General features: G+C 32.2%; 7 protein-coding genes and 3 long non-coding RNA genes across 19 annotated transcripts; 5 read left to right on the top strand and 5 right to left on the bottom strand.

Annotated features, from left to right (window-relative positions):
• Window positions 1-1,807: 1,807 nt before the first annotated feature.
• AT1G22180 (Sec14p-like phosphatidylinositol transfer family protein) lies at window positions 1,808-3,906 on the top strand (the record flags this gene model as incomplete). 4 transcript variants are annotated; one of them, NM_102068.5, is made up of 6 exons in its annotated part: window positions 1,808-2,081; window positions 2,481-2,561; window positions 2,676-2,852; window positions 2,943-3,041; window positions 3,123-3,365; window positions 3,448-3,904. In NM_102068.5, the coding sequence occupies exons 2-6, from the start codon at window positions 2,487-2,489 to the stop codon at window positions 3,796-3,798; spliced, it is 945 nt and encodes a 314-aa protein (NP_173637.3). In that variant the 5' UTR covers window positions 1,808-2,081; window positions 2,481-2,486. The 4 variants fall into 4 exon arrangements, with proteins under 4 accessions (NP_173637.3, NP_001322892.1, NP_973882.1 ...); NM_001332542.1 differs by having other exon boundaries at window positions 1,808-2,561; window positions 3,448-3,798; NM_180617.1 differs by lacking the exon at window positions 2,481-2,561 and having other exon boundaries at window positions 1,957-2,081.
• AT1G05727 lies at window positions 2,078-2,501 on the bottom strand. The gene has a single exon (NR_138951.1). It is a non-coding gene; the product is annotated as an other RNA (long non-coding RNA).
• AT1G22170 (Phosphoglycerate mutase family protein) lies at window positions 3,906-5,964 on the bottom strand (the record flags this gene model as incomplete). 2 transcript variants are annotated; one of them, NM_102067.3, is made up of 7 exons in its annotated part: window positions 5,829-5,964; window positions 5,404-5,630; window positions 4,967-5,309; window positions 4,718-4,874; window positions 4,538-4,639; window positions 4,320-4,439; window positions 3,906-4,233 (listed from the first exon to the last, which is right to left on the bottom strand). In NM_102067.3, exons 2-7 carry the CDS (start codon window positions 5,627-5,629, stop codon window positions 4,177-4,179), a joined length of 1,005 nt encoding a protein of 334 aa, NP_564161.1. In that variant the 5' UTR covers window position 5,630; window positions 5,829-5,964. The 2 variants fall into 2 exon arrangements, with proteins under 2 accessions (NP_564161.1, NP_001321168.1); NM_001332541.1 differs by having other exon boundaries at window positions 4,177-4,233; window positions 5,404-5,955.
• AT1G05723 lies at window positions 5,611-5,852 on the top strand. The gene has a single exon (NR_138950.1). It is a non-coding gene; the product is annotated as an other RNA (long non-coding RNA).
• A 2,296-nt stretch (window positions 5,965-8,260) lies between the features above and the next one.
• AT1G22160 (senescence-associated family protein (DUF581)) lies at window positions 8,261-9,166 on the bottom strand. Its single transcript, NM_102066.3, has 2 exons — window positions 8,699-9,166; window positions 8,261-8,605 (listed from the first exon to the last, which is right to left on the bottom strand). The coding sequence occupies exons 1-2, from the start codon at window positions 8,992-8,994 to the stop codon at window positions 8,458-8,460; spliced, it is 444 nt and encodes a 147-aa protein (NP_564160.1). The 5' UTR covers window positions 8,995-9,166; the 3' UTR covers window positions 8,261-8,457.
• A 1,489-nt stretch (window positions 9,167-10,655) lies between these two features.
• SULTR1;3 (sulfate transporter 1;3) lies at window positions 10,656-14,623 on the bottom strand (the record flags this gene model as incomplete). 4 transcript variants are annotated; one of them, NM_001332540.1, is made up of 13 exons in its annotated part: window positions 10,670-11,031; window positions 11,121-11,197; window positions 11,289-11,374; window positions 11,476-11,666; window positions 11,754-12,167; window positions 12,261-12,377; window positions 12,474-12,587; window positions 12,667-12,732; window positions 12,814-12,988; window positions 13,084-13,291; window positions 13,411-13,459; window positions 13,542-13,926; window positions 14,146-14,165. In NM_001332540.1, 12 exons carry the CDS (start codon window positions 13,869-13,871, stop codon window positions 10,888-10,890), a joined length of 1,971 nt encoding a protein of 656 aa, NP_001321055.1. In that variant the 3' UTR covers window positions 10,670-10,887. The 4 variants fall into 4 exon arrangements, with proteins under 4 accessions (NP_564159.1, NP_001321055.1, NP_001321054.1 ...); NM_001332538.1 differs by lacking the exon at window positions 14,146-14,165 and adding an exon at window positions 14,478-14,623 and having other exon boundaries at window positions 10,759-11,031; NM_102065.2 differs by lacking the exon at window positions 14,146-14,165 and having other exon boundaries at window positions 10,656-11,031; window positions 13,542-13,871.
• Window positions 14,624-16,509: 1,886 nt separating this feature from the next.
• AT1G22140 (zinc finger CCCH domain protein) lies at window positions 16,510-17,569 on the top strand. 3 transcript variants are annotated; one of them, NM_102064.5, is made up of 3 exons: window positions 16,510-16,738; window positions 16,940-17,102; window positions 17,295-17,569. In NM_102064.5, the coding sequence occupies exons 1-2, from the start codon at window positions 16,655-16,657 to the stop codon at window positions 17,072-17,074; spliced, it is 219 nt and encodes a 72-aa protein (NP_564158.1). In that variant the 5' UTR covers window positions 16,510-16,654; the 3' UTR covers window positions 17,075-17,102; window positions 17,295-17,569. The 3 variants fall into 3 exon arrangements, with proteins under 3 accessions (NP_564158.1, NP_001322669.1, NP_973881.2); NM_202152.2 differs by having other exon boundaries at window positions 16,601-16,738; window positions 16,940-17,003; window positions 17,103-17,403; NM_001332537.1 differs by having other exon boundaries at window positions 16,940-17,569.
• On the bottom strand, window positions 17,494-17,759 carry AT1G05717. The gene has a single exon (NR_138949.1). It is a non-coding gene; the product is annotated as an other RNA (long non-coding RNA).
• A 127-nt stretch (window positions 17,760-17,886) lies between these two features.
• On the top strand, window positions 17,887-20,021 carry AGL104 (AGAMOUS-like 104). The gene is made up of 10 exons (NM_102063.3): window positions 17,887-18,157; window positions 18,257-18,310; window positions 18,403-18,435; window positions 18,534-18,552; window positions 18,636-18,697; window positions 18,833-18,860; window positions 18,940-19,001; window positions 19,089-19,349; window positions 19,469-19,634; window positions 19,708-20,021. The coding sequence occupies exons 1-10, from the start codon at window positions 17,973-17,975 to the stop codon at window positions 19,843-19,845; spliced, it is 1,008 nt and encodes a 335-aa protein (NP_173632.1). The 5' UTR covers window positions 17,887-17,972; the 3' UTR covers window positions 19,846-20,021.
• Window positions 20,022-22,599: 2,578 nt separating this feature from the next.
• AT1G22120 (uncharacterized protein) lies at window positions 22,600-25,923 on the top strand (the record flags this gene model as incomplete). The annotated part of the gene is made up of 13 exons (NM_102062.2): window positions 22,600-22,665; window positions 23,100-23,357; window positions 23,456-23,653; window positions 23,744-23,841; window positions 23,932-24,054; window positions 24,143-24,211; window positions 24,326-24,433; window positions 24,525-24,626; window positions 24,805-24,919; window positions 25,131-25,199; window positions 25,288-25,394; window positions 25,502-25,594; window positions 25,732-25,923. 12 exons carry the CDS (start codon window positions 22,600-22,602, stop codon window positions 25,575-25,577), a joined length of 1,389 nt encoding a protein of 462 aa, NP_173631.2. The 3' UTR covers window positions 25,578-25,594; window positions 25,732-25,923.
• Between the last annotated feature and the right edge of the window lie 348 nt (window positions 25,924-26,271).

The raw sequence follows: 26,271 nt of genomic DNA, 5'->3' as shown, positions 1-26,271 counted from the left end.
GACTTTTTACGTTGTATTACAAAAAAAACACCAATAAACAGAAACGATAAATCATACTCCATAGTATAGGACTCCTTCCGTAAACGTGCTTAAAATATACAAATTGTTATTTTCGTATTATTAAATATATTTTCTAAATTCGAAAATTTGAGAAAAAAATATATAGTTGTGTATCCATCTAAATACATGTCATTTGCTAATGCATTTCCTTGATATGTTGAGCTTTTGGCATAAAAAGACTTTTGCCATTGTTGCTAAACACTTGTTGCTTTCCTTTACTTTTGTGCAATCACGTAAGTCCTGACCATCTACCTATATTTTTAACCGATTAAATTTAGGTTAATCTTATCATTTATCCTTAAAATATAGAGTAAATTTGGAAAAATACCCTCTTTTTGTTTACACTTTGAAAAATACTTTTTCCTTCATTTTTACTTTTAAATATGTAAAATCAAACTTAATAACGACTAATAATATCTCTATTTCAAATATCAAATCAATTTATTTGTAATAATTAAATATTTCATTTTTACAAAATCTTAATATAACTAATAATTCCAAAAGATTATTATCTTAAATACTATTTTAAAACAATAATGAATAACAACATTCTACCAATGTTAAGTTATGATTTTTATAAAGTCATGTGTTATTGTTGTGGTGCAGATTTTGATGATTCATTATTATTGAAAACTTATAATATAGTTTACTTTTCAAAATCATTCAACGAAAATTATTGAATAGAAGAAAAGTTTGGTGATATGTTGAGCTGAAAAATATGCTTGGAATGTTGGAGATTATTTTATTTTATATGATATAACAAATATTAAGTGATAGACTTTATAATATTTTTAGATATTATCTTATTGATTTTTTATATTAAAAATAACAAATCAGCTTTGTGTTAATATATATGTATATATAATATTATTTCAAATTTAGTTAAATTTTTTTCTCTAAATTCGAGTTTAGTTTTGATTTACTAAAATATAGCTTTAAACTTAAATTACACAAATTGTCATTTAACATATAAAAGATTGTAGTTTTCATTAAAATTAGAATAAAGGTATTTTTCAAAGCATAACTCAAAAACAGGGTACTTTTCAAAATGACCCTAAAATATAACTATAACAAATAAAAAGAAAATTATGTGAGAAAAAAAAACTGAATAGAAATTTGAAATTAATCGAACAATATCACTCTTCTGTACTAGGATCAAAGTTTTATCATGGATCTCCATTATAATGGCGAATATTGTGGATCACCCTCCGAAAAAAAACCATCCCTAAAAGCTCAACTAAAAAGAACTTCCAAAAAAAAAAAAACAGCAAAAGAAGATATGAAATAGATCAAAACTAAAACCAAACAAAAGAAATAGATCAAATCATATTAATGGGCTACAAGTACAAGACTAGGCCCATGAGACCTGTTAATTTGTTTGAAATCACATGTGATTTAATTAATAACTATAAATATAAATTCAATTTCAATAATATTTCAATGATCAAATATTACAATATGAAAATGATTAATAATCAACTATTGTCTTATAAATTAAAAAATAGTTTAAAACTCTCAATTAATTCAAAGTTCTTAAATAACAAAATGCTTATCTTAGCAACAAAAAAAAAAAAAGCTTATCTAACCTAATAAATTTTTCCTTTTTGGGTATAAAATGCAGTTGGCATGACGTACGAGAAACATGGTTGGTAATGTCAGAGCGGTTAGACCGTCACATTCACATTTAATCATATAACCAAATATCAAATCAAGAAGTCAAAACCGGGTTTAATTCCCGGTCTATTTCACTAAGTCGACGTTAGATCAAGAAATACTTTGAAAAGGTGTTCTCAATCGCGCGTCACGTGTCTCTCAGCTCTCATCACATTGTCCGTTAGCCGCCTGAAAAATCAATCTACTACTTTTCTTACAGCGAGACTTTCATTGATTTTTTTCAGACCGACGCTTAAGACTCGTTGGTCTCAATTTATGCTCTTCAATACCCTAGATTTTAGGTTTTGACTCATTCGATCCGATCGCATCGCTCGCTGATCACTCTAATTATTTTTTTTCTTTTCCAGGTGAGTATGTTCTTTAACTTTTGATTTATTGATTCTAGTTATCTAAGAGTAAGATCAAGGTCAGATGTGAATTAGTTCGTCTTGCGTAAATCTTGATTCTTTTCAAAAAATGTATTGTTTTTGTGTTTTCTGTCTTTAAGAAATGGTTATTTGATCATATCATGTACTTCGTTTTAAGTAATCAAAGCGAGCATTTGTATCTAGTTAACATCGTTATTAGCTTAATAACTTCTTAACCACGGCTAAAATCTACCTCTGTTAATGCCTTTATTCTTGTAATCATCCCTGTTTCTGGCCAAAGAATTAACAATCAAATTACAGTGTATAAATCTCTGTATTTTGACTATTTATTTTTCTCTAATCAATTAGTTTGGTTGCAACTTTGCTCTTGAATTTCAGCAAGATATGAATTCTGATTCTAATAAATCATCTTCAAATGGATTTGAGAAATCTTTGACACCAGAGGAGTATCTAAACAAGGTATATGATGATGATGATAAGGGGAACCATTAGCAGCTCTGTGATATTTCATGCGTGTATCAATTTTTTTTTTGTCTTCTTTTGATATAAAGATTGTGTGTTTTGACAACATAGATAAATGAAGTGAGGACATTACTAGGGCCATTGACTGAGAAGTCATCTGAGTTTTGTTCAGATGCCGCCATTACTCGGTATTTGGCTGCGCGTAACGGCCATGTCAAGAAAGCAACTAAAATGCTTAAAGAAACACTAAAATGGAGGGCTCAATACAAACCTGAGGAGATTCGATGGGTATGTATTTACATATTCGTGGACAATAAATATCCCATCAGTTTATAATATGGTTCTTATTTGTCATGTTATGTGAAATGGTTATTATAGGAGGAGATAGCACGAGAAGCTGAGACCGGAAAAATATACCGAGCTAATTGTACCGATAAGTATGGAAGAACAGTTCTTGTTATGAGACCAAGTTGCCAGGTTTGGCTTCTTCTCCATTTTCCTTCCAAAGCTCTGTTGCTATATACATGTCGATTAATATCTTTTTTGGGTTTACTACAGAATACAAAATCATATAAAGGGCAGATTAGAATCTTGGTGTACTGTATGGAAAATGCAATCTTGAACCTACCAGATAACCAAGAGCAAATGGTTTGGCTAATCGATTTTCACGGTTTCAACATGTCTCATATCTCCTTGAAAGTGTCTCGAGAAACCGCTCATGTGTTACAAGAACATTACCCTGAACGCTTAGGCTTGGCCATTGTATACAACCCGCCTAAGATTTTTGAGTCGTTTTATAAGGTACATTTCAAAATCTCTCTATATGCAAGTCCTTATGCATCATGAAGCTTTTTGACATAAGAGGAAATTGTTTAATATGCAGATGGTGAAACCATTTTTAGAGCCAAAGACCAGCAACAAGGTGAAATTTGTCTACTCAGATGATAACCTCAGCAACAAGCTTCTGGAGGATCTTTTCGATATGGAGCAACTCGAGGTTGCATTTGGTGGAAAAAACAGCGATGCGGGTTTCAATTTTGAGAAATATGCTGAGAGAATGAGAGAGGATGATTTGAAGTTCTATGGAAACACCACAGTGTCATCAACCTCAGCTCATTTGACTAACTCAGATTCTGAAGTTTCAGACTCTGAGATGAAGTATTTGGAGGACAAAGAAGATGAGACTATAGAGAATGGAACTTTGCAATCTCCTTTAGATACAACAAAAACCTAAACATGAAATCCTAAAGTTGTAGAAGCTTCTGGAGCTAATACTATGCTGGAGCTATAATTTTTGTTGTTGTTGTTACACAATTAAGACCAGTAAAAGTGCAGATTCTTAAATGTTTCACAGAATAATACTTGTTTGCTTAAAGAGTTTGGTAACAACAACAAACACAACATCAACAAGTGTTTGGCTAGAAAGACGGAAACGGTCACATTTTGAACATTATCCTTCAGGTAACAGTGGTGGTTATGACACATATGAATGAAGAAGAACCAGAAAAAAAGAACAAAATCAGAAGTTATGTATTCTTTGTAAACGCCTCTAAGGTCCTAAGCTTGTGGGAAGAGAGTTGAGTAGATGAAGAACCAAATTTTCTAGTTTACTTCAGGCACAGAGTACTTCACTATCGTCCTCTAGCTTCTGTCTGTATTGAGCCAATCTCTGCAACCACAAAGAAACACTCAGAATCATTGAAATTTGAAACAGAGAAATCTAAAAAGATGAAGAAGAGAGAAATGATGCATAACCTTGGTATAAGCATAAACACCAGCTTCTGTTGGACCAACCGGGCTTCCCCGCTTCATGAATTTGCCTTCTTTGAATATGTAGAGAAGAGGTATACCTGTCGATAGCTCTAGACTTATCACCTAAGAACCAAAACCATCAAGACAATTTCAGTTATTCATCAGAAAAATTGCATAACCAGTAATCAAGAATGGATATGTAACTAGTCTTTTTATCATACCTCCTGGCAAGTCAATTTGTCAAGATACATAATGATAGACCGCAGCGAGTTCCCGTGAGCAGCTATCATTACGTTCTTTCCAGCTGCAAGCTTCGGTTCGATCTGCAATTTGACATCCAACATTACTAGACAAACTAAGGAGAAAAGTTAGCAAGGGACTTAATAAAGAATCCTCATTACATTGTCCTGAAAATAAGCTACTGCTCTCTCAGCACACATCTCCAAACTCTCTCCTTTGGGAGGAGGAATATCATAACTCCTACGCCATTCGTGAACTTGCTCTTTCCCATATCTCTCGGCTGTTTCTTGCTTGTTAAGACCTTGTAATTCTCCATACCTACATCCAAAAACGTTTTAAAGCAGATAAAGCTTATTATCAGTTCAAAGCTCAATATGTTGAGAGACAGTGAAAGCCAGATATATTTATACATTCTTTCATTGAGCTGCCAAGCAGGTATGACAGGAATGGATTGGTTTTTAGTCTCATCACTAAAAACTTGACTCCAAGTTTTCGCCTGTTCGCTTTCATCGTGCAAGATGATCGGTACCTTCTTACGACGGTGTTGAATCATAGCAAGCATTGCAGTCATCTGAGCACGAATCAAAGAAGATGTAAAGATAACATCAACAGGAATGTTACTAATCCTCTTCCCTGCTTCAATAGCTTCTTCAACACCTTTCTCAGTCAATGGCACATCAACACAACCAGTAAAAAGATTCTTCTCGTTCCATAAAGATTCTCCATGCCTAATCAATATCAAAGCTGCTTCATCTAAACCATCAAAACACACAAACTTGTATTTAGATAAATAATCATTAACCAAAGTGAGATTTGAGGAATTAAAAAAAACAGAGCATATACTTACTTGATTTCTTTTGAGAATTGTCAGGGATTGTCTTGGAAGGAGACAAGAGAGTGTTGTCATAAGAAACTGATGATGCCATTGCTTTAATCTTGCAAAAGTTTGTCTTTTTCGATGTAAAGCTCAGTGAAGAATCGATCTTGAATCCACATTGAGAGATTGTAGAAGAAGGAGAAGACCGGAGAGAAGCAAATGAAACGACTGATTGGTGAGACGTAGCAGTAGCCATTCTGGAGAAAAAAAGAAACCAAATTTTGTGGTAGATTCTATAATTAGCAAACTAATTATCGTGATTAAAGATCTAAAAAAACTCGATAGTGAAACCCTGAGTAACTCTGTGATCATAGCAAACACATTAGCAATTTAATTTGATTGCATACAGATCTAATTGGGAAGAAACTATAAGCAATGCTTGAACGGAGACAAACCTGGTTCTAGTTCAATGTCGATGAAACCAATGACGAGTAGAAAATTACCCAACAGAAAAAAACTTGTTTCTTTTTCTCTTTCACTACGACAAGAGAGACAGATGAACTTGTCAATGCCCAAAAAGGAGGATTTTATGAGTTTACATAAAGCAAGCTTTAGACGATTTATATTTCTTGTTTTTGTCAACTTTCTATTTCTTGTTTTTTTTGCATTTAATTTTCGTAAGTCCAAAAAAATCGCAAACTTAAGACGTAAAACAACAAAAGATCGGCTTCCTTAGGTAGTGACAATTGAGACAGTGAGGACAACCAACACAAGGGGAAATTATTTTCGCAATTATAAGGAACAAAATACGTTTGTTTTATTAATTTAAATAGCATTTTATTTTCATCTATGTATGTTCTCTTCTCTTTTTGTTGTTGTATCCAACGAAGTTTCCTGTGGACTTAAACATCGAAGGATCGATGGTTGTGTTTTCTTTTGCCAAACAAAGGTACTGAAAATGTTGCCAACAATGCTTTATTGTAGACTTGTACTATGTAAGATATACGATTTAAATAAGTGGAATGGTATAGTATGGAATTTGTTGCGAGAAGGTTTCTAGTCGGAAATCGAATATTGAATAAATTTGTGTCAGCAACCTCTCGTGGAGTTGTATAGACCATAATAGTATAATACGTTTCACTTAATTAAAAATATATACTAAATAATACACTACGACAGCAAAATTCAGCAGATGAAGCACCTCTTCAAAGCCTTCAATAACCACCCCAAATCATTGCCTTTTTTTCTTCTTGGTCTAGATGGTTCGGTTTGAGGAAAATGATTATCATATCATAAAACCTATTAAAGCTTAATAGAAAATGATACTACAACTTTACATAATAACTAATAACATATGATCTATACTCTTTAGAGAGAGATGAGATAGATTAGTATTTTCTCAAACCGGACTTGTTTGAACAATCATAATATAGTTATAATTTATAAATAAATAACTGATCAAATAAAGAAATTTTTATAATATAATGTGAAATAATATAATTAGATGAGATATGCTTTTTTGGTCCAATTAGATGAGATATTCTAACATCATTTTGCATGACATCTACTAAAATTTGCTGATTCAATTTGACAATTGGCAAAAAGATGACATATGTCTAATGAATCAGAGGTGCTATAATAGAATATGCGATCTGAAGATGCTTTTGCCCAAACAAACAAAATTGTTTTACTAATGGAGGAAACAGTGTTTGAGACTTTGACGCATCATTCATCAAATACACCAAACAAAAATTGATCACAACAAAAATAATATACTAAAACTCAGATGCTCATCGCTTCAAATAAGGCTGTCAAGCAGGGTTCATGAAGCCCAACCCATGTCAATGATAGAGATCCATCAATGTGAAGTAGATAGGCTTTGGGAGGCCCATTTGAACTTTCTTTTCTTCATGACCTAGAGAAGGTATTGGGAGAGACAATTATCGAGTTTTGTTGTATGCTATTAATTATGAAAGGGAGTATTCTAAATAATTCATACAGTAATTGGTATGCATGAACTATTATAAAGTTTAATGAGCTCGATCCTCACATGATATGTTCCCTATCTTGTCTTTGCTTATTTTAGATGGGACAACTCAATCCAAAACAATAAGATGATGGCTCAATAACACAACTTAAATAAAGCAAGTCTAGAAGAAAAGGAACACAGAAGTTTTGGCTTTATATAAAGGTAGAAGACAGACTCTATTCAATGATTTTTTTGTTTTAATCGCCAACAACATACGTTATGTTGGGTAAATATTTAGATGGTAATTCACAACGAGGACATTAACACCAACAAACTAAATTAACTTTGATATTTTTTTGACCATAGAACCGGTTGAAAAATAAAAGTTATGAACTTATTGGTTGGTTTTTCCTAAAGAATATTTTGCTTAAAACAAGAATTCTTTTATGAAGCAAAAGGAGAGCATTAGCCATTAGGAATCTATCAAAACTGAGACATGCAAAAAAGTAAGAATCTCTTAAAATGTTACAATGAGGGACCAGTCAATGCTAGGCTGAATAGGTATGAGATTCCTTACTTGACCAAAATCATATTCAAATATTCATTTTTTTTTGTTTCAATACAACAGAAAATGAAGAAATTCTATTGGATCATCCTTAATTCCTTATATTCGAAAGTAAGCATGAAGTTAAAACAGTACGGTAAATATATATTTTTGGTGGGTTGATATACATGAAATCCACAGTACATAAGGTACAAACTTGTATATCAATATATTAAGTTGGTATACAATTTTCACAAATACGATTTCGAATTTTCTTGATTTGTCAATTACTGACTGTAAAAAGAATTGAAATGGTGTGATATATCTAATCTCCACACAATAAATCTTTATCTTTTAATGGTAATTAATCAGATAGTTAGAAGTAGAATAATCAGTAGAACACAAATCTAATTAATATGCATAATACAATAATTCTTAAGATCAAAAGCAAGGTTTAAAGGATGATTAACATGGTTAATCACAGTCAATAGTGCTCAATGCTTTTTATACATAAAACAAGAACCATATAATACAATCATTACCGATAATATATAACATATGTAAAAGAGACCTACACGGCGGCGGAAACTCTCTCTCCTGTGGTGGTTCCGGTGGCGACGACGATGGTGGACCTCACCGAACCTTTCTTCTTCTCCTTCCTCTCGTCCACTGTAATTTGTTGTTGCCTGCACTCTAAACTACAAAACGCTCTATCTCCTCTGCTCATAATTTAACAACCAAAACCAAATCGTTAATTACATATCTAATCAAACCAAAACCATGAGATTAATCTTTAGGTCCTAAACTCATACCTATACATATAGATGTCACGGCCATGAACAAGAAGACGTTTACAAAGAGAGCAAGATCTTAGAAAATCTTCAGAATAATCACTTGAGTGTCTTCTCTGTGTACCTCTTGGTGAGACCATCGCTAAAAGCCGTTGATCTAACAATCTTTGATGAACTTGACGATGTTCATCAACGTTCACAAGCTGAATCTGATGATCGGATGGTTCTTGTTCGCTAGGTTGATTCAAATCGAACTTAATCTCAGATAGACTCGTGGTTCTCTTTATTGGTGGTCTCTGTCTCTTCCCTAGCAACATCGTTAGTCTTGTGTGGTTTTGGTTTCTCTCTTTTGTTTATTTGATGCTCTGAGTGAACAGAGCAAAGTGAAAGAGAGAAAGAGGGAAGTGAGAAAAGAGGAGACAGAGAAGATAAAAGAAGAGCCATAAACTGAGGAGTTAATCTGAGCCGTTGAGTTTGTCTGATCGATTCTATTCCCGTTTTAATTACGACACGTCATGATTCCGATTCTTTAAGTGTTTATTTTATTCGTTATTATTGCTTTTTTTTTCTTCTTCTTTCACAAATTATTTTGTCTTCTTCTTTTTCTTAAATCAATTATTTTGTGTAGGTGTATTCAATCATACAATTGAAATTGTATTATTTAGAATAACAATCAAGCAAATTTAAACTCTTAAAAAACTTGTTGTTATTAGTTTGTTTTTTTGCTAAATACTTGTTATTAGTTATTTTATTTATAGATATGTCTTAAAATGTAAGGCTATTAAACTAATAAATTAGCAAATCTTTGTTCCATAAATTCACTTAAAATCATCTGAAATCTTAGTTAAACTCAAGTTATTCAAAATAAAAAAAATAAAAAAATAAAAAAATAAAAAAAATAAAAAAATAAAAAAATAAAGTTATTCAAAATATTTGGCTGAATCACTCATTAGTTTATCCATCGATGACATTTATATAAAATAGTAAAATTTGAGGAAAAAAAGTGAAAAGTTTTAAAAATGGATGAGAAATAAAGTGAAAATGTTGTATTATAGCTCCTAACTTCTGGGCTACATTGTCCACTTCTGTGACCGATATGTCTCTTTACAATAGTAAAAAGGGCCTCCAACGTTTCACCACTTCCCAAGCCAAATTTCAATATCACTTGACCTCCCATTTATAATACCATTTCAAAATTTTATGACAAAACAAAACAGTTTTTTATTATTATCATTTGATGGAACATTGATTGATTGATAGTCCTTAGCATCTTTTGTTTTTTGTTATAAAAAATATGCACAAAAAACAAGTAGTGCTAAGTGCTAACTCGTTTTGATTGGTGCATTTGGGGACACTCGATTACAGTACAACAGAGTTGGCACATTGTACAAAATGGTCGGTCTCAAAATCTTACGTTTTGTACCATTTTTATTTCTCAATTAATGTTTTCGAGAAGAGATGTGAGTTTTTTTTTTTTACAGACGGTTTTATAATTCTATTTGCACGGTGGTTAAATTGTTTTAGTCAAATTCGTTTAAAATATAATGGTTTATGATTTTATAGTTAATTTATATTTAAAAAAACAGATCGATTGCCAAACGTATCTAATAGGCACCTAAAACATCAAACTAGGTCTATCAACTAGATAATAATACATGAAGAAAATTGATATCTAGATAACGACCGTCTAACGCTTAGACGTCTAAGCCATTATTATTTTAAATAAACAAAGGTCTTAATCTAGTTTATTGTGTACACAAGTGGGTTTCAACTTCTGGTCCACACATAATTATTTACGGAGAAATGTTTTCATTGTTTTTTTTTTCAATGTTCGAATCTTGAACACAAAACGTTTTGTCAAGGTTTCCCCACCAATAATAGTAGCAATAAAGTCGCTCGTTGCATTACGTTGATCAGATGTTAATGTTTGGGTTCCGATTTTATTCGTTTATATATTATAACTTATTATATAATCTCTATAGTTCAAAGTTATTGAAAACAATAACGAAAACTAATCCAGTAAATCCAAGCTTATCACGACTCTAAAAAAAGCTCTATATAGGTCAACTTTTACACTTGACCTCTACGTCACACGATTGGGGATAGATAAAAGATAAACAGAGCAAAGTCACTGACTACTCAATTCAGTCTATACAACATACAACACTTTATATCATTTTGCTTCATCATCAAGATTCTTCTTCTCCGGATCAGACCTCGTCGGACAGTTTAGGGGAGCAAGAATCCACGGCCTCAGCCACCGTCAGAAAGATTTTGTCGTGTCCTATCAAGTCCGCAAAGTGAGAAACATGTAGCTTATTTATGACCGGCGGTCCTGGATTCGCTAGAACCAACTGTTTTGGCACACAACCAAAAGAAGTGTTAGTCTGTTTCATAATAACTTCTTTAGAATCTAGGCTTAGCTTTGGTTTATGGTGTGTACCTGAATGTCTCGTTTTTGGAGAGACTTATACAAGTCTTCTAAGGCGTGAATACCACTAGTATCGATGTCCGTAACAGCTAAAAATGTATAATAAAAATCATTTGACGTGAATCAGAAGTCATCACCTCATAGCGATCTATATGTAAAAATAAAGAGTTAGTTCAGTACGTGACATTTCGATGATAAGAAACTGGATCCTAGGCAATCTTGCAGCTTCCACCATCTCTTCTTCATCTGTCAACCATCTTTGAATCCTACATATTTCAAGAACACCAAAAACTGTAAGGTTTTACACACTTTATTTCTTGTGAAACAAGTAACAGTTCAAACTTGATTTCATGATTCGATCTCATACCTTTCCCTAACATAATTGGAGTTGGAGAAGTAAATCGCGGAGTCAACACGAATTGTCAAAACTCCCGGAATCCTAGTCGCTTCAGGATACTGATTGATATTCCTGTAAACCGAAGTCCCTGGTATCTTTCCAAGAATCGCTGTCCTAGGTCTCGTAACTTGCAAAAGTATCTTGGCAAAAGATATCCCCACCTAAAACATTAACACCCAAAAACATCAGCCAAGAAAACTGCAAAACCTATCAATTCACACATATGGTACTGTTTTCTTGGGACTTACGGCTATTAGAAGGCCAATCTCTACGGATACAAAGATGACACCAAAAAAAGCCCCCATACAAGCAACAAAATCGAGCTTATCGATCTTGAAGATCAAAATGGTAGCATTAACGTCAACCAAAGGAATCACAGCGTTGATGATGATCGCTGCAAGAATTGCGTTGGGTGTGTATTTGAAAAGAGGAGTGAGGAAGAGAAGCGTTAAGAGGACGACAATGGACATGATGATGTTGGAGACTGCCGTTTGACATCCGGCCATAAAGTTGACGGCGGATCTTGAGAAAGAACCGGTGGATACATAGCAAGAGGTCATTGAACCGATTACGTTCATTGCTCCTAATGCTACCATCTCTTTGTTACCATCGATTTGGTAGTCTTTCATTGCTGCAAATGTTCTTCCTATCGCTACAGCTTCCTGTTACAAAGATTTGTGCTTGCATTTACGTTTACATATTAAATCAAAATTCAATAGTAAAACATAAATTTTAGGGTTTATGTAAGTAAGTACCGTCAAGGCAACCATGCCTGAGACAACGCCTATGCGGAAGCCCTTGAGAAGGTAATCGCCCGAGAAATATATTAGACGCAAAGAAGAAGGGTTCAGACCTTTGTCAAGATGTTTCACCTGAGGAGAAGAAAATTAAGACAAGGCAAAGTAAAATAACTTACATCGCAAGTAACTTTAGGGTTTATATATTTAAGCCTATAAGGTTATGCTTACTATCTGAACTCCTTTCTTGTCGGCTCGGGTTATGTAGACGAAGAAGGTTGAAATGATGACAGATACTAACGGAGCAATAGCTGGAATCCAAAACAGTTTCTTGTTTCTCTTCCCCTGTTTTTATCAGAAGATCATATAAGAACAAGGAAATAGAAATCAACAAGAGATTGCAATCGATGGTTCGGTGAATTACGATAAACTTGGAGATGAGAAGGAAGATCAAGAACGATGCACTAATGAGTATTGTCTGCCAATTCCACTGCAAGCATTTGATATCAAACGGTGAAGATACATAAAGAGTGAAAGATACTAAAAACAGAGTGATTGAAAGACTCTTTACTCCGTGATGGGCTGAGCTGATTACGGAAGAAAGAACCGCGATGATATCGGTTTTCTTTGTGAACTTATTGATTCCTAGGAAGCCTTTGAGCTGTTGCAGCGCAATGGTGATGGCTGCTCCGCCCATGAAACCTACCACCGCCGCGTGGGACAAGAAATCGATCAAGAAACCCAATCTGAAACCAAAGTTAAGAAGTTTTAGATAAACAAGAATCTCTAAACTTGATGCATAGTTTATATGTGAGGTTGGAATTAGTATTTAGTATGTTACCTGAAGAATCCGAGTGCTGCTTGAGTGACACCGGCAAAGAACGTGGAGGTGAAGGCTAAGCGGAGATATTCATTAGGGTTTGTGTTGGGGTCGATCTCAGCACGAAGCAGAGTACCTAATAGGAGTGAAACCACTGCAACGGGTCCAATCGCTATATCCTTTGAGCTTCCCATACATGCGTACACCAACGGAGGAACAAAACTTGAATCTATTCAAGAATTTGAAACAAAAAAAAACACCAATAATAAGAATTGTTGTATCATTTTCAAAGAAAACATACAATAAAAACGTAAATGAGGCTTAATTAGGATATTGATATTAACTTACATAGACCATACTTAGGGTCAAGACTCGCGAGCTTTGCATATCCAATATCCTGAAACCATTTGAATACATATCAGTTTATGCTTTCTTACATAAGTAACTTGTGGCAGAAGTAATTGAACCTTTTTTCTAACCTGAGGAATGCAGAGACTGGCTATGGTTAAACCGGCAATAAGATCGCCGCGAAACAACTTAAGATTATATTTTCTTCCCCACTCGATAACCGGAAAGACGGACTGGATACCGAGCATGAGCTTTTTGGATTTTGACTGGTCCTTGAAATGCCTTAGAGGATCATCGTGGAAGAAAGTTTCTTTAAAAGTGTACATGAACTCATTGAAAAGGTTTTGCTTAGGAGGAACTTCGACTTTGTGGACATACGGTGTATTTGCTTGCCGCGGGGAAGATCTTTCCACCGGGGAAATCTCTCCGTCATCGTCCACAGGATGAGCTCTAGCCGACATTGCTATGTGTGTTTTGTAGCAAACACTGAAGAGACGTATTTATAGAAATGTCAACCTGTTTTGCCAAAAAAAATAGTAATATTTTACATTCAAAAACATCGTTAACGTAACTAAGAAAGAAGATGACTTCAGGAAAAAAAAACTTAAGTGGCCCTAGTTGCCAAAAAACGCCATTAGCACCCCTAAGAATAAGAAATTAGTTTGTTCGCACTAGTAAGTTCGTATTAGTATCTCCACTAACAATCAAATTGATTTAGCTGCCGCAAACGTTTACCATTGTAACTTTTGGCTAAACTTCCTACACCAAACGATTAATTGACTTATAGTGAAAATTCTTATGCTATATACATACGTCGTCTTAGAATCACTTTTAGACTAGCAATTATTGGGTGATGGAAAATTGGTTAGGTTCTTCTAAAACCGTATAATGCCGAATATCCATGTAATTATATAATAAAGGCCTGTGAATTTAGAATAGAGAAAAGGCAAAACACATCTTACGATTGAAATCGATTTATAAGGGAATCATCATAAAGTCGACGAATATAGCAAAAGAAAGAACAAAACCATTGATAGTGGAAGGTAAAAAAAGCATTACATATCTACCTGGAAAATAAATACAGTGACGAATTCGATCTTTGATTTAGCCTCTCTTTTTTTCCTTCAAAGTTCTTCTATGGAGAAATTTTTGCTTAGGTCTAAATATATAAAGAGGACTTTATTTTTTTTTTAACTGGAAACGTCAGGCCAGATTGTACAAACCCAACGTCTGTTATTAAAGAGGAGGAACCTAGATCCTGTCCAGGTTCACTGATTAACCTACTCTCCAAATATATCAATGAGAAACCCTAATTTTAAGAAAAGAGGGGAAATTATAAGAAGTTTTATTTTATTCAGAAAAAAAAGATTAAAAGAGGGTAAGAAAAAGTATCAATGAATTTTATTTTTTAAAAGTCACGTCCCGATTGTTGAAAGAAAAGATAAACGTGTTTTTGTTTTTGCAGAATATGATTTTTCTTTTGTAGAACAAGAGGAGAAAAATATTCTTACAAAAACTTTTTTTGAAAGTGATGATCAAAACAGATCAAAGTTTCTCCATAAGGAAATATTCAGATATGGAACAGAAATAAACAAAAACTATTTGTTTTCACTTAAGCAAAATGAAGAAGAATACGGATCTCGAATCTTTTCTTCTTTATATTTGTGTTGTTTCTCATAAAGATGAAAAAACTTAACAAAAACAAAGAAGAAGGTAAATGTGGTGATACAAGTTTTAGAAGTTACAGTGAACAACAAAAAAGATTCGAAGAAGTTAGATCCGAAATTTGAGAAAATGCCACTAGTCATCATTTTGTTGATGGTGTGAGATACAATAATAAAAAGTCAAACAACCCTAAGCGAGAAGGCTGGAGTTACTTCAGTTATGTGTTCCATCTTTTGCCTCTCCATAAGAATCGACGGGTAGCCGCATATTATCATGTAATTTAAATATGGATTTTTTTTTGTAGTGTAAACTTTATTTAAAAACAAAAAAAAGAATCTTTACAAAAAGAATTTGACGTTGAAAAAACTTTTTTTTAATACAACAAAATGGTAGGTTCACGAATAATACTGACAAACTTTTTTCAATTTGGCTTCATTTCTAAGCACAATTCGCGAATATATTGATTAACCATTACATTGGAGGACTCATATTAATTGCCTTTAGATAATAGCATTTCAATACTTAATTGGTAAAAGGTGATGCTCGTTTTGTGTAGTTTTGTATTGGCAATGGGCGAGAATTACAATTTTATATGACGCTTTTGATTATATATATCGCCATACTGAAAAACCAAAATATGACATTGAACTTTTTTTTGTTGATTAAAATCTGATGTTGACAAAATAAACATAAATGCTCAAAAAACATATTCATTAGTCTAGGATTCTCTTGATGTTTTAATGCAGATTGTAATATGTAGAGGTCTTGAGTAGCAATGGTTGGTTGAGAGCATTTTCATTTCGTTCTCTCAAAATAATTCTTGGAAATAGGATGTTTGGTTTGGTTTGGTTTGATTCTAGTTTTATTGGGTTTAATTGTTTTTAACTTTTCTCTATTTTTATCTCAATACTCTATTTTTACTTTAATTTCACTTCAACATATCTCTATTTTTATCTCTAAAATAGAGATGGGTTAGAGATACTATTATGGGTTTACTCTCCTATCGCTCGATCTCCTCTATCTCATAGTACTACTTTGCTTCATTTTTATAGAGTTTGGGAAAATCTTGTGTTTACGCCGGTGTATATTTGTAATCTATCAAATATCCTACCATTGATAATTTTATATAAAATTCACATGATAGAAAAAAACCAAGAAAGAAACGAAAAAACATACACATTGGCAAAATGACACCAATATAGCAACCGTAATGTATGATTAGACAATTTTAGGATCCTAAAGAGAGTCCATCGATTGTGATAATAGTTATGTATCATTATCATTCGAAAATCTTAATAAACTATAGTGGACCAATACAAGCACGAAGATTAAACCTCCTCCATTCAATTTCGTATTCGTTCATACTCAAAATTTAAGAAAATAACAAAAAAATGACGACCATCGGATTCAATCTTAGCTATTCATTGAAACGACGACGAAACGAGGAAAAGGAAACTTATGATGGGACAATCAATACGCTGTCGTTTAAAAAACAATAATTATCACGAAACCTATGAAGAAAAACAGATCAAAATAGAGAAATATTGAAATTCGTGCGTTGAGAGAAAAACGTTGAACGATGGGAGCCGGTAATGGAGAAACGCCAAAACCTACACAGATTTCAATTTCTAAAGATCAATTCCTCGCTTGGAAACGCCAAAAGGTATCTCTCTATCTCTTTCTCCTTTACATGTTGATTCCTAGTGAATATATCGATTTGAAGAACCCTAGATTTGATATCTCTACTCAAACGCATAATCTTTAGGAAGCCCTCGTTGTTTATTTTCATGTAATGAATCTTACATAAAGTTAATCAAAAGAATCATCATTATTGATTAACCTAAGTTTGTTGTTTACTTGTAAGGATGCTGAGTTATTAGCCAAACAAGCTGAAGCAGCAAGGAAACGACAAGAGGACATAGCTTCAGGTCGTGTTCCAATGAATGGTCGTGAGCTTTTCTTGCATGAGCCTTGGGTTTTCGACGATACTCATCATTGATTCTGGTCTATTCACTACTTCTTCATAGGTAACAGAGATCATTCGACTCTCATTAGTACTGCTACTTGCATCTGAGTTTATGAATTGGGACAATGGATCTGCAGATTGTGTGTGATCTGATGAAACCATTGTTGTGTTTTTTTGTTTCATCTCAAGAAACTAGCTAAAGAGATCTGTTACTGCATTATCTATTGATGTTGTCTATTTATGTGTGTTTCAGGTGATTTAAGACATTTCCTCGATGATTTGTGATCCAACTCTGTTTCTCTTTTGTTGTTGTACTCTCATGTTCCCACTTTTGTCTCAAGTGTTAAATCAGAAATTTAGTCCTCAGTAATTGTGACTTAATCGTTGGCTCTGATTATTTGGAAATTTGGTGGTTGAATGTTACATCCCTCAATGTTTGATATATATTCAAAGGCAAACAAAAGTCGAGACATTAACTGAAATTGTGTTAATGGGACATTTTTAGTGAAGATAGTTCATAGAGTCGACGAAAAAGACAACAAACTCTGCGCTATGATGTATCATGAGGACTATTTAGCTATCAAACTCATAAAAGTTAGCGTCTTTGATGCTTAAACAGCATATGAGTATCTCGTAATCTCATCACCGTTTATCCAAAGATTTTGATGAAAAAAGAAGAGCAAACTTAAGAAATCTCCAAAACGATATACAACGAAACGAGGCTAGAGAAGGAATATAGTCAAAAATTCTAATTTTAGTTCCTATTAACTCGCCTAATTATAAGCAGTTTTCTTCATCCTCCTTCCGTATATATTAACAAAATTATTTTCAAACAAGGATTTTTTGGATTGAAGTTTTGTAGATTACTGATCAGCATTATTATATCAACTTACGATTTGGATGAATCAAAATCTCTTCCTGCTTCGCCAATATGGGTCGGGTGAAATTAGAAATCAAGAGAATAGAGAACACAACGAATCGACAAGTTACGTTTTCAAAACGTAGAAATGGTTTGATTAAGAAAGCTTATGAATTGTCGATTCTTTGTGATATCGACATTGCTCTTATCATGTTCTCTCCTTCTGATCGCCTTAGCCTTTTCTCCGGAAAAACTCGGTATTACATCATTTAATTTACCCCTTTTTCATTAACATTTTCCATTGCTAGCTTTCTAGGTTTTGGACCATATCATATCTTAGTTCTCTGTCTCTTTAGGATTGAAGACGTTTTTTCAAGATTCATCAATCTTCCTAAACAAGAACGAGAGAGGTACGCTAAAAACTACTTTCTTTTCCAAGTTTTATAAATTACTACATTTTTAGTAAATTTTGACTTTGGTTATTTGATTTGTTTTCTTTCAGTGCTCTATACTTTCCTGACCAGAATAGACGCCCGTATGTATATCAGTTTTTCTTTTGTTACATTACACTTGATCATATGGGTATAATAAATTTTTCATGACCCTCTCTTTTCTTTTTTGGTTTGTTTGCAGAGATATTCAAAACAAAGAGGTTAGTTCTAATCATAGTGATTAGTTTGTTCCTCATTATGTTGTTTCCTTAAAGTCAAGAATAATGTTGTTGTTATGTGAAAGTGTCTACTAAGGATTCTGCAGCAACTCAAGACTGAAAATGACATCGCTCTTCAAGTCACGAAGTCCGTAAATTCCTTCGGTTTGTCGTTATAATTGATTTTATAATTTTCATATGTTTACCAAGATACACTCCTTCAAAACACATTTAAACTATACACTAAACTTTTTTTTTCTTTCATATAATTATTTTGAAAAAGCCCTGCAGCTATCAACTCTGACGTCGAGGTAATTAATCGTTATTCCATCAATTAATTAGAAGACATAGATATATTTCTAAATGTCTCGCTTGAAATCGGAAATCTAGGAACTTGAGCATGAAGTTTGTAGGTTACAACAACAACTCCAAATGGCAGAAGAAGAACTAAGGTTTTTACTCGAAAAATAAATGTTATATGTTATAGTTTATAATTTTTTTAACTCAAATCATGATTGCTTACTATATAATATGAGCAGGAGATACGAACCGGATCCAATAAGATTCACGACCATGGAGGAATACGAAGTTTCTGAGAAGCAACTTCTCGACACTCTAACACATGTTGTCCAACGGCGAGACCATCTCATGAGCAACCATTTATCTTCGTATGAAGCATCTACTATGCAACCAAACATTGGTGGTCCTTTTGTAAATGACGTCGTTGAAGGTTGGCTACCTGAAAATGGGACCAATCAAACCCATTTGTTTGATGCATCGGCCCATTCTAACCAACTCAGGTACTATAATTGTTTTTTTTTCTTTGATCAAGAAGATTTGTAAACTTTTCACATTTTTTTATAATCTTGATCAAGAAAATTCAGTAAATTTTTACTTTAAAGAAATGTAAAATTGGCAGAGAATTATCATCGGCAATGTATGAACCATTGTTGCAAGGAAGTAGCTCAAGCTCGAACCAAAACAACATGAGTGAATGCCACGTGACGAACCACAATGGTGAAATGTTCCCTGAGTGGGCTCAGGCGTATTCATCCTCGGCCTTATTCGCTTCTATGCAGCAACAGGTTTTTTTTGGTCTTTTTTTTTGTCTTTAATAACTTAAGTTAAAAATGTTGACTTTTTTGGTCAATGTGCCAGCATGAAGGTGTGGGTCCCAGTATAGAAGAGATGATGCCAGCTCAGCAGAGTGATATTCCGGGAGTGACGGCGGAGACACAAGTTGATCATGAAGTCTCCGACTATGAAACAAAGGTTCCTCAACTCAGTAGCCAATAATGTATTATTTATTTATGTATACCATTTTTAAAAATTTATTCATATTTTTTTCCAACAACCCATAAAAAAGTGAACTTTTTTTTGCCATGAGAAGACGATGAAGAGTCGTGTTATTTTTGTATACTATTCTTTTTGGCAACACCATTTTATAGTTTTATGGGCGAAAAGCAAATCAAGTTTTATCTTCTTTAATTTTCACAAAAAAAAAGAAATCTTATCTTCATTATGTTATTCTTATATGTGTTCTGTTTCTTTTTTTTTTCAAAATTACACTGCCATAGAAGTTATAGTCAGGAGAAGACAACAAAAAAGAAAAATCTGACACATAAATAACCTTTTACTACACAATTTGTTGTTAATTTGTAACGGAAAATTTTATCTTCTCAGTTTATACTAAAAACATGGCTACAGTAAAATCTCTTTAAATTAATAATATTGAGACAAAAAAAATTACTAATTTAGAGAGATATTATTTATCGATAAATTAATAAAATTGTACAAATTTTGGAAATTCTTACAATAATTCAATATAAGATGTAGTTTTTTTCTTTATAATCGATAGTATTTATGAAACCAATTACAAGTATAAAACAATTATTAAGTTTAAAAAATAATACAAATTTTTTTTGATGTTGTAAAATACTAGAATTGAATACTACAAAAAATTAATAAAATTGAAGAAAAACATTAATAGAATCATATTTTACATATGATATTTATAATAAATATTTGTAAATTTATACAATTATTAATTTATACTATTGATAGGACCATATATTTATATAAAATTTTCAAAAAAATTATTATCTTATTAATTTATCAATTTGTATCAATTTTTACATTGGTCCCAACTCTATACCGGAAAAATTTATTAATTTATCGAATAATAATTTATAGAGGTTTTACTGTATTTCGTTTCCACTTGTGTAGTTAAGACAAAAAAAAAAGAAAGAAAAACTGAATAGATATTTCTCATCAGATTTAGATTTTCTTCCTTAATTGTCTATTATCTTCCTTAATAGTCTTTTTCTATTAAGAAATAATCTTAAGATTTTTTTCCTTCCCCTGTAATCTATCCATTATAATTTTCTAAAACCGACAATATTCTATAATTTTGTTGTTGACTTGGCAGAATCTGGCAAATTTGGATTTTTGGTTGGTCTCCATATTTGCAGATTCTGTGTTGTGTCTTTGTAGATCCCATATTTCAAAAGTCAAAGAAAAATGCTTATTTTGGACCAATCTTTGCCTGGGTTACCAAAATTATAAAATTTTGCACAATATTTTATAAAATCGTTAATTTAAAGAATTTATAAAAATTTCAAGTTTATGATGTCTGAAATATAACTTCATATTTCTAAAATTTCACCAAATCTCATGAACTTTTAGAATATTGAATTAAAGTTTTCAGAAGTTTTTTTTTTTGGGGCAAATAAGTGTTGAGAAGCTAGCAATTTTGTTTTTAAAGTTAAATCTTCATCCTATGAACTTAGCAATGTCAATATTAAGATAATCTTCCATCTGTTTATTTACGAATGGATACATTTATCTTAATTTATAAAACTAAGATATACAATATATACTTTCACAAAAAGTTATATATAATGTCCTAACAATTGAGGAAAGAAATCTAACACTAATATTATTGGGATTTCAAATCAAGATTTTTTCCAATAAATGTAAAACCAAATAATTTTATAAGGGGATTTCAAATCAAGATTTTCTCCAATAAATGTAAAAAACAATAATTTTATAAGCTAAATATTTAGCTTTTCTGTTTTTTTTTAAAAATTAAACTATTATTTAGCTTTTCTGAGTTATGATTGCTTCAAAACGCAATGTCTTTAGGATATGGATAATCACTAGTAATATATAAGTACGAATAGAGATGAAATTTTGAAGCTAAGATTTTCTATCTTCATAATTTTTTTATTTAGTATAAAAATATGTAATCCTAAATTTAGTATAAAATTTTTTATTGTAATCATATACGGAAACAATTTTGTTTTGTTTTTGGCCACACAGAAAAATACAAACATAAAGGCAATCATATTTATCAAATCTTATCCCGTTGCTTCAAGCGTCTACCTATATATCTCGATCCGTAACCTCGACCATTTCTAATACTTCTTCTTGATTTCATTATATCTTGGTTTCATTCGAGCATATCCGGTCGCTTTTCTTACCGAAGAAAAGGTATATTTTAGTTCACATCATCTCTATAGATAAATTAGGCATAAGTTTCTGAGTTTTATCATTTTCATTTATGTTAAAATTTATCTTTAGCTCTCTAAAATTTGAAACAAGATTCAGATAAGATTTTTTTGTAAATTATGAGATAAGTTTCATTTTTGTTTTATATATCATATATATTCAAATCTAAATTACTTTTTTTAACGCACATGTTTTTTGTTCCTTGAATTTTACATTATCAAATGTTTTCTTCAATATTGGATGATGATGATGTGGAATTTTGTTCATTTTAATGAAAATACATGTAGCTTTTGCAAATTTTATTATGTTTTCATTTCACAGATATTTTGAAACTATATATATATATATATACAATCCATGGCATGTGTAACTATGCATTTATAACATATAAAAAATATATGCATACACACTTTTGATTTGGTCACATCTAAGCTTTTTCATACATACAAAATATTTGATGTTTTTATTGTGGTAAGTATACAATTTAGTGATTTACGTTGATTTAATGATTTGATTGAGAATATTGCAGTGTTGTTAAGAATGGCTTCAAACGACGATCTTGAATTTTCGTTCTTCGACTTACCAGAAACTTTTGGTGTTCTCACGGTATATTTCTTCATCTCCGGTGTTTTTTAAAATTTTGTTTTTTTCACATACTAATATTGTTGTGTATATTTAGAAGAAAATATATATATATTTTTTAAAGCAAAACCATAGCAAAACATATAGAGTAAAATGCGTTTTTCAAAAGTTTTATAATATTTAGTTAAGAGATAAATTATAATTTTAAAAACCTATAAATAATTAATTATTAAATATACATATGTCCGGTCAAAAACTTTGCTATATCCACTGGTCTCATCAAACGGTTTTTGCTTTGACTAACTACATTTTGTTGGCCAATTAATATACCTCTTGTTCTTGTTTTCTCATTCTGTTACTTTTCATGTAAATGGTTGTTTTTAAAAAAAGTCGCATTTAAACAAAGTAGAATAGTAGTTTACGTATATAATAATATTGTTAACGTATAATGTGAATAGGAGTGTGGAGGAAATGCTTCGTTGCTGGTTTCAGAAAATGAACACAATGACCTTGTTGGATATAACCCTGTCTCTGCCGCCACAAGTGATGTGTTTCCTTCACCACTAATAGAGAATTCAAACACCGATCAAGAGACATTGACAAGAACTTCATCAAGCTTTGATCAAGAGACAGCCATAGTAGCACACAATCAAAGCTTTCATCAAGATGACGACTATTCTAAGTATTTGACCACTGCAGAAAACTTTAATGACATGGTAAGAACACTACTATACTTATAACACTTGTTCCACTAAAATAATGCATATAACTAATGACATACCATTCAATATGTACTAATCTTATAATTTTGTAGCCGTCGAGTGTATTTAGCAATGGCCAAAGAGAAAATGTGGACAGTGGAAGTTATGTCCTAACTTCGAGCAATCAAATGATGACTACTGGACTACAATCAACTGATGTACAACATGGACCTCCAGAGCAAAGTTATCAACAACCTTTATTGTCTCAGACAATTCCCCATTTCTCTAACCAGCCATATGTTTCAACACTGGTATAAATTTTCTATAACTCTCTATTTTACATAATCCATAATTTAAAATTGATGTGTACTCAAAAAACATTCAATATTATGATGAGTCAGGTAAGGAGTAATATACAAGAAGTGGGGCAAGCTAATGGACCTACAAATCTCAATCTAATTCATCATGGCCTTCAAGATCATCACTTTCATCCTTCTTTGTATGCAATTCATAACATCTTTTTTCTTTTCTCTCCTTAAATATATAAAATGTTTAGAAATTCTATTAATACAAATATCAATCAATGCAGGTATCAGAAGGAACAATATAATCACACCGACTCACTACTTGAACAAATCATGCGTATTCATGAAACTGAACATCAAATGCAACTACCAAAGTTCACAAACATGTCTAGTACCCCAACATCAGTGTAAGAGATTTATTACTTTGATTGTTTAAAAATTGATTTATCCAGTGTAGTGAAACTTAATTGTGTTTAATCTTTTGTCCAATTATAGGGGGACACTGCTAAACAATCAATGCCTAAGTCCTTTTGCATCGACTCCAACTATTTTGACGCATCCAGAGTAATAATCTTACACTAACGAAGTATATAAAAAGTGATTTTACTTTTGTTTAGTTGCTTATATACATTCTAATTATTAAATTACTTACAAATGAAGAGTTTCGAATGTTTACAGGACAGGAAATTACTCACCATTTACGCATAGGTCATATCAGCCTGACTCATTTGCTTATGCCTTCCAAAAATCAAGCTCGTTAAACCCTACTCGCCGGCCCCGTGGAAGGTGACATCATTGTCTTACCCTATACATGTTTTGCTTAACTTTTCCATATGATCTATTGAAAAATTATGTATTACATTATTTACTTTATTAGGCCGAGGAGAATTCAAAGTGTTATGCCTCCGAGTTTGACAATTACAACACCACAAAACATGTCTTTAGTACCTGCAATTCAAACCCTATCAACACCTCCCAGGTAACAAGTTTTGATCATGCTAGCACTAGCACATATCTTTTTAATATATTGAAACATGCATTAGAAATACATATTGTTACTTCCATGCAATTTGGGTGTTAATATTTCATATATCATTTTTTTTATTTTTTTTTGGTACAAGGTTAAATTTATTTTCATGATTGTTGTTTATATGAAGTACGCCCTATCGCGCCCAAGAGAAGGGAAAACAACATGTTACAGCGATGCCGTCTTTGAACCCAACTCTCTACAATCAGTATCAAAATTCATACACAAACTCAATGATCCAACAGGTAAAGTTTTTTTCATCTTATTATTGGATTACATGTCAATTAATTTCTCGTTGAAGGATGAGCTATAGAACCACTTGATGAAAAATGTTATTTGCTTGTATAAATAAATATTAACCAACTACTATTAGTCAATCTGTTACAAGACAAAACTATAATATACAATTTTTAAACACTTGTGATAATAACAAAAATATTATGTCTACTATTGTAGGGTGGAGGTTTAAGCCAACGCGATTGTTATGATCAATTTGAAAATGAAGGTTCTTCGTCTAAAAGAAAGGTACACATGCATTCTTACACAAACTAATCATTTTCTTCTTCTAAGAAAAGTTTGTAGGAGTGTGACACATAAAAAATAACTATTGCAGAGGATCATGTTACCGTTTCAAGAAAAAAGTATAGCAGAATCGTCGAGTGTATCTCTATGGCAAGATGGAAATAGGCGTTCAAGTGCGGCCAATAACAATGAGGAGAGGTTTGTTTATATCAACTATAAGTAATTAATGTTAGATCAGTAGTATACTCTCTTTAGAACTAAAATATTTTTAGTTACATTACTTATATATTAACTTCTTATTTCAGGTTAGAAAATACAGTATACGATCCATTTTATGCAGGTGTTGGATTACCCCTTGATCCTCATTTGAGGTTCTTTTGATCGAATTTTTTGAAATGGTAATTCTCTTATATATGTTTGTTTTTTAACTTTCTTATATATGTTATATAATCTCCAAGACACGTAACTAAATAATAATAAGCGTATATTACATTATCCTATAGTCTTTCATACTTTTCTAAAAATCCTTTTGCAGGACGGCATAACTTGCATATTTGAAGAATCAATATGGTGTATTGATGGGATACGATATTTGAGAGCCATATTCTATATCATATAAGCAATTATGGATATATGTACATTATTTCTGCATGTGACAAAAATTGTCAGTCCATCGGTTTGTACTAGTGATTATGTTGTGTCATAGCCTTTTAAACCTTTTTAATGCATATATAAGGCGTCGCCTCAAATTTTCATTTGGGAAAAGGTTGTCATAGTTCATCGCCAGTAAAAAAAAGAATCTTGGAAGTCAATCTTTTGTAAGGTCTGTTGAAATCACTAGCTATTATATTGTGTCATATCCTTTAAATTTTTTAATGCATATAGCGTTTGCTTCAATTTTTCATATTGGGAAAAGGTTTTAATAGTTCATCGCCAAAATCATGCCATGAAGTCATGATCAACACCATCCTCACTGCAGTTATTTTCTCTTTAGCAAACGTAACTACTGAATTTGCATCGCGTTATGCAATTTTCATCCTAATCTGAACAAGAAGACGACAACGTTTTATCTAAA

This window comes from Arabidopsis thaliana (assembly GCF_000001735.4).
Source record: "Arabidopsis thaliana chromosome 1 sequence".
Taxonomy (NCBI): Eukaryota; Viridiplantae; Streptophyta; class Magnoliopsida; order Brassicales; family Brassicaceae; genus Arabidopsis; species Arabidopsis thaliana.
Note: the sequence above shows the minus strand (reverse complement) of the source record. Positions and strands in the feature narration are given on the sequence as shown.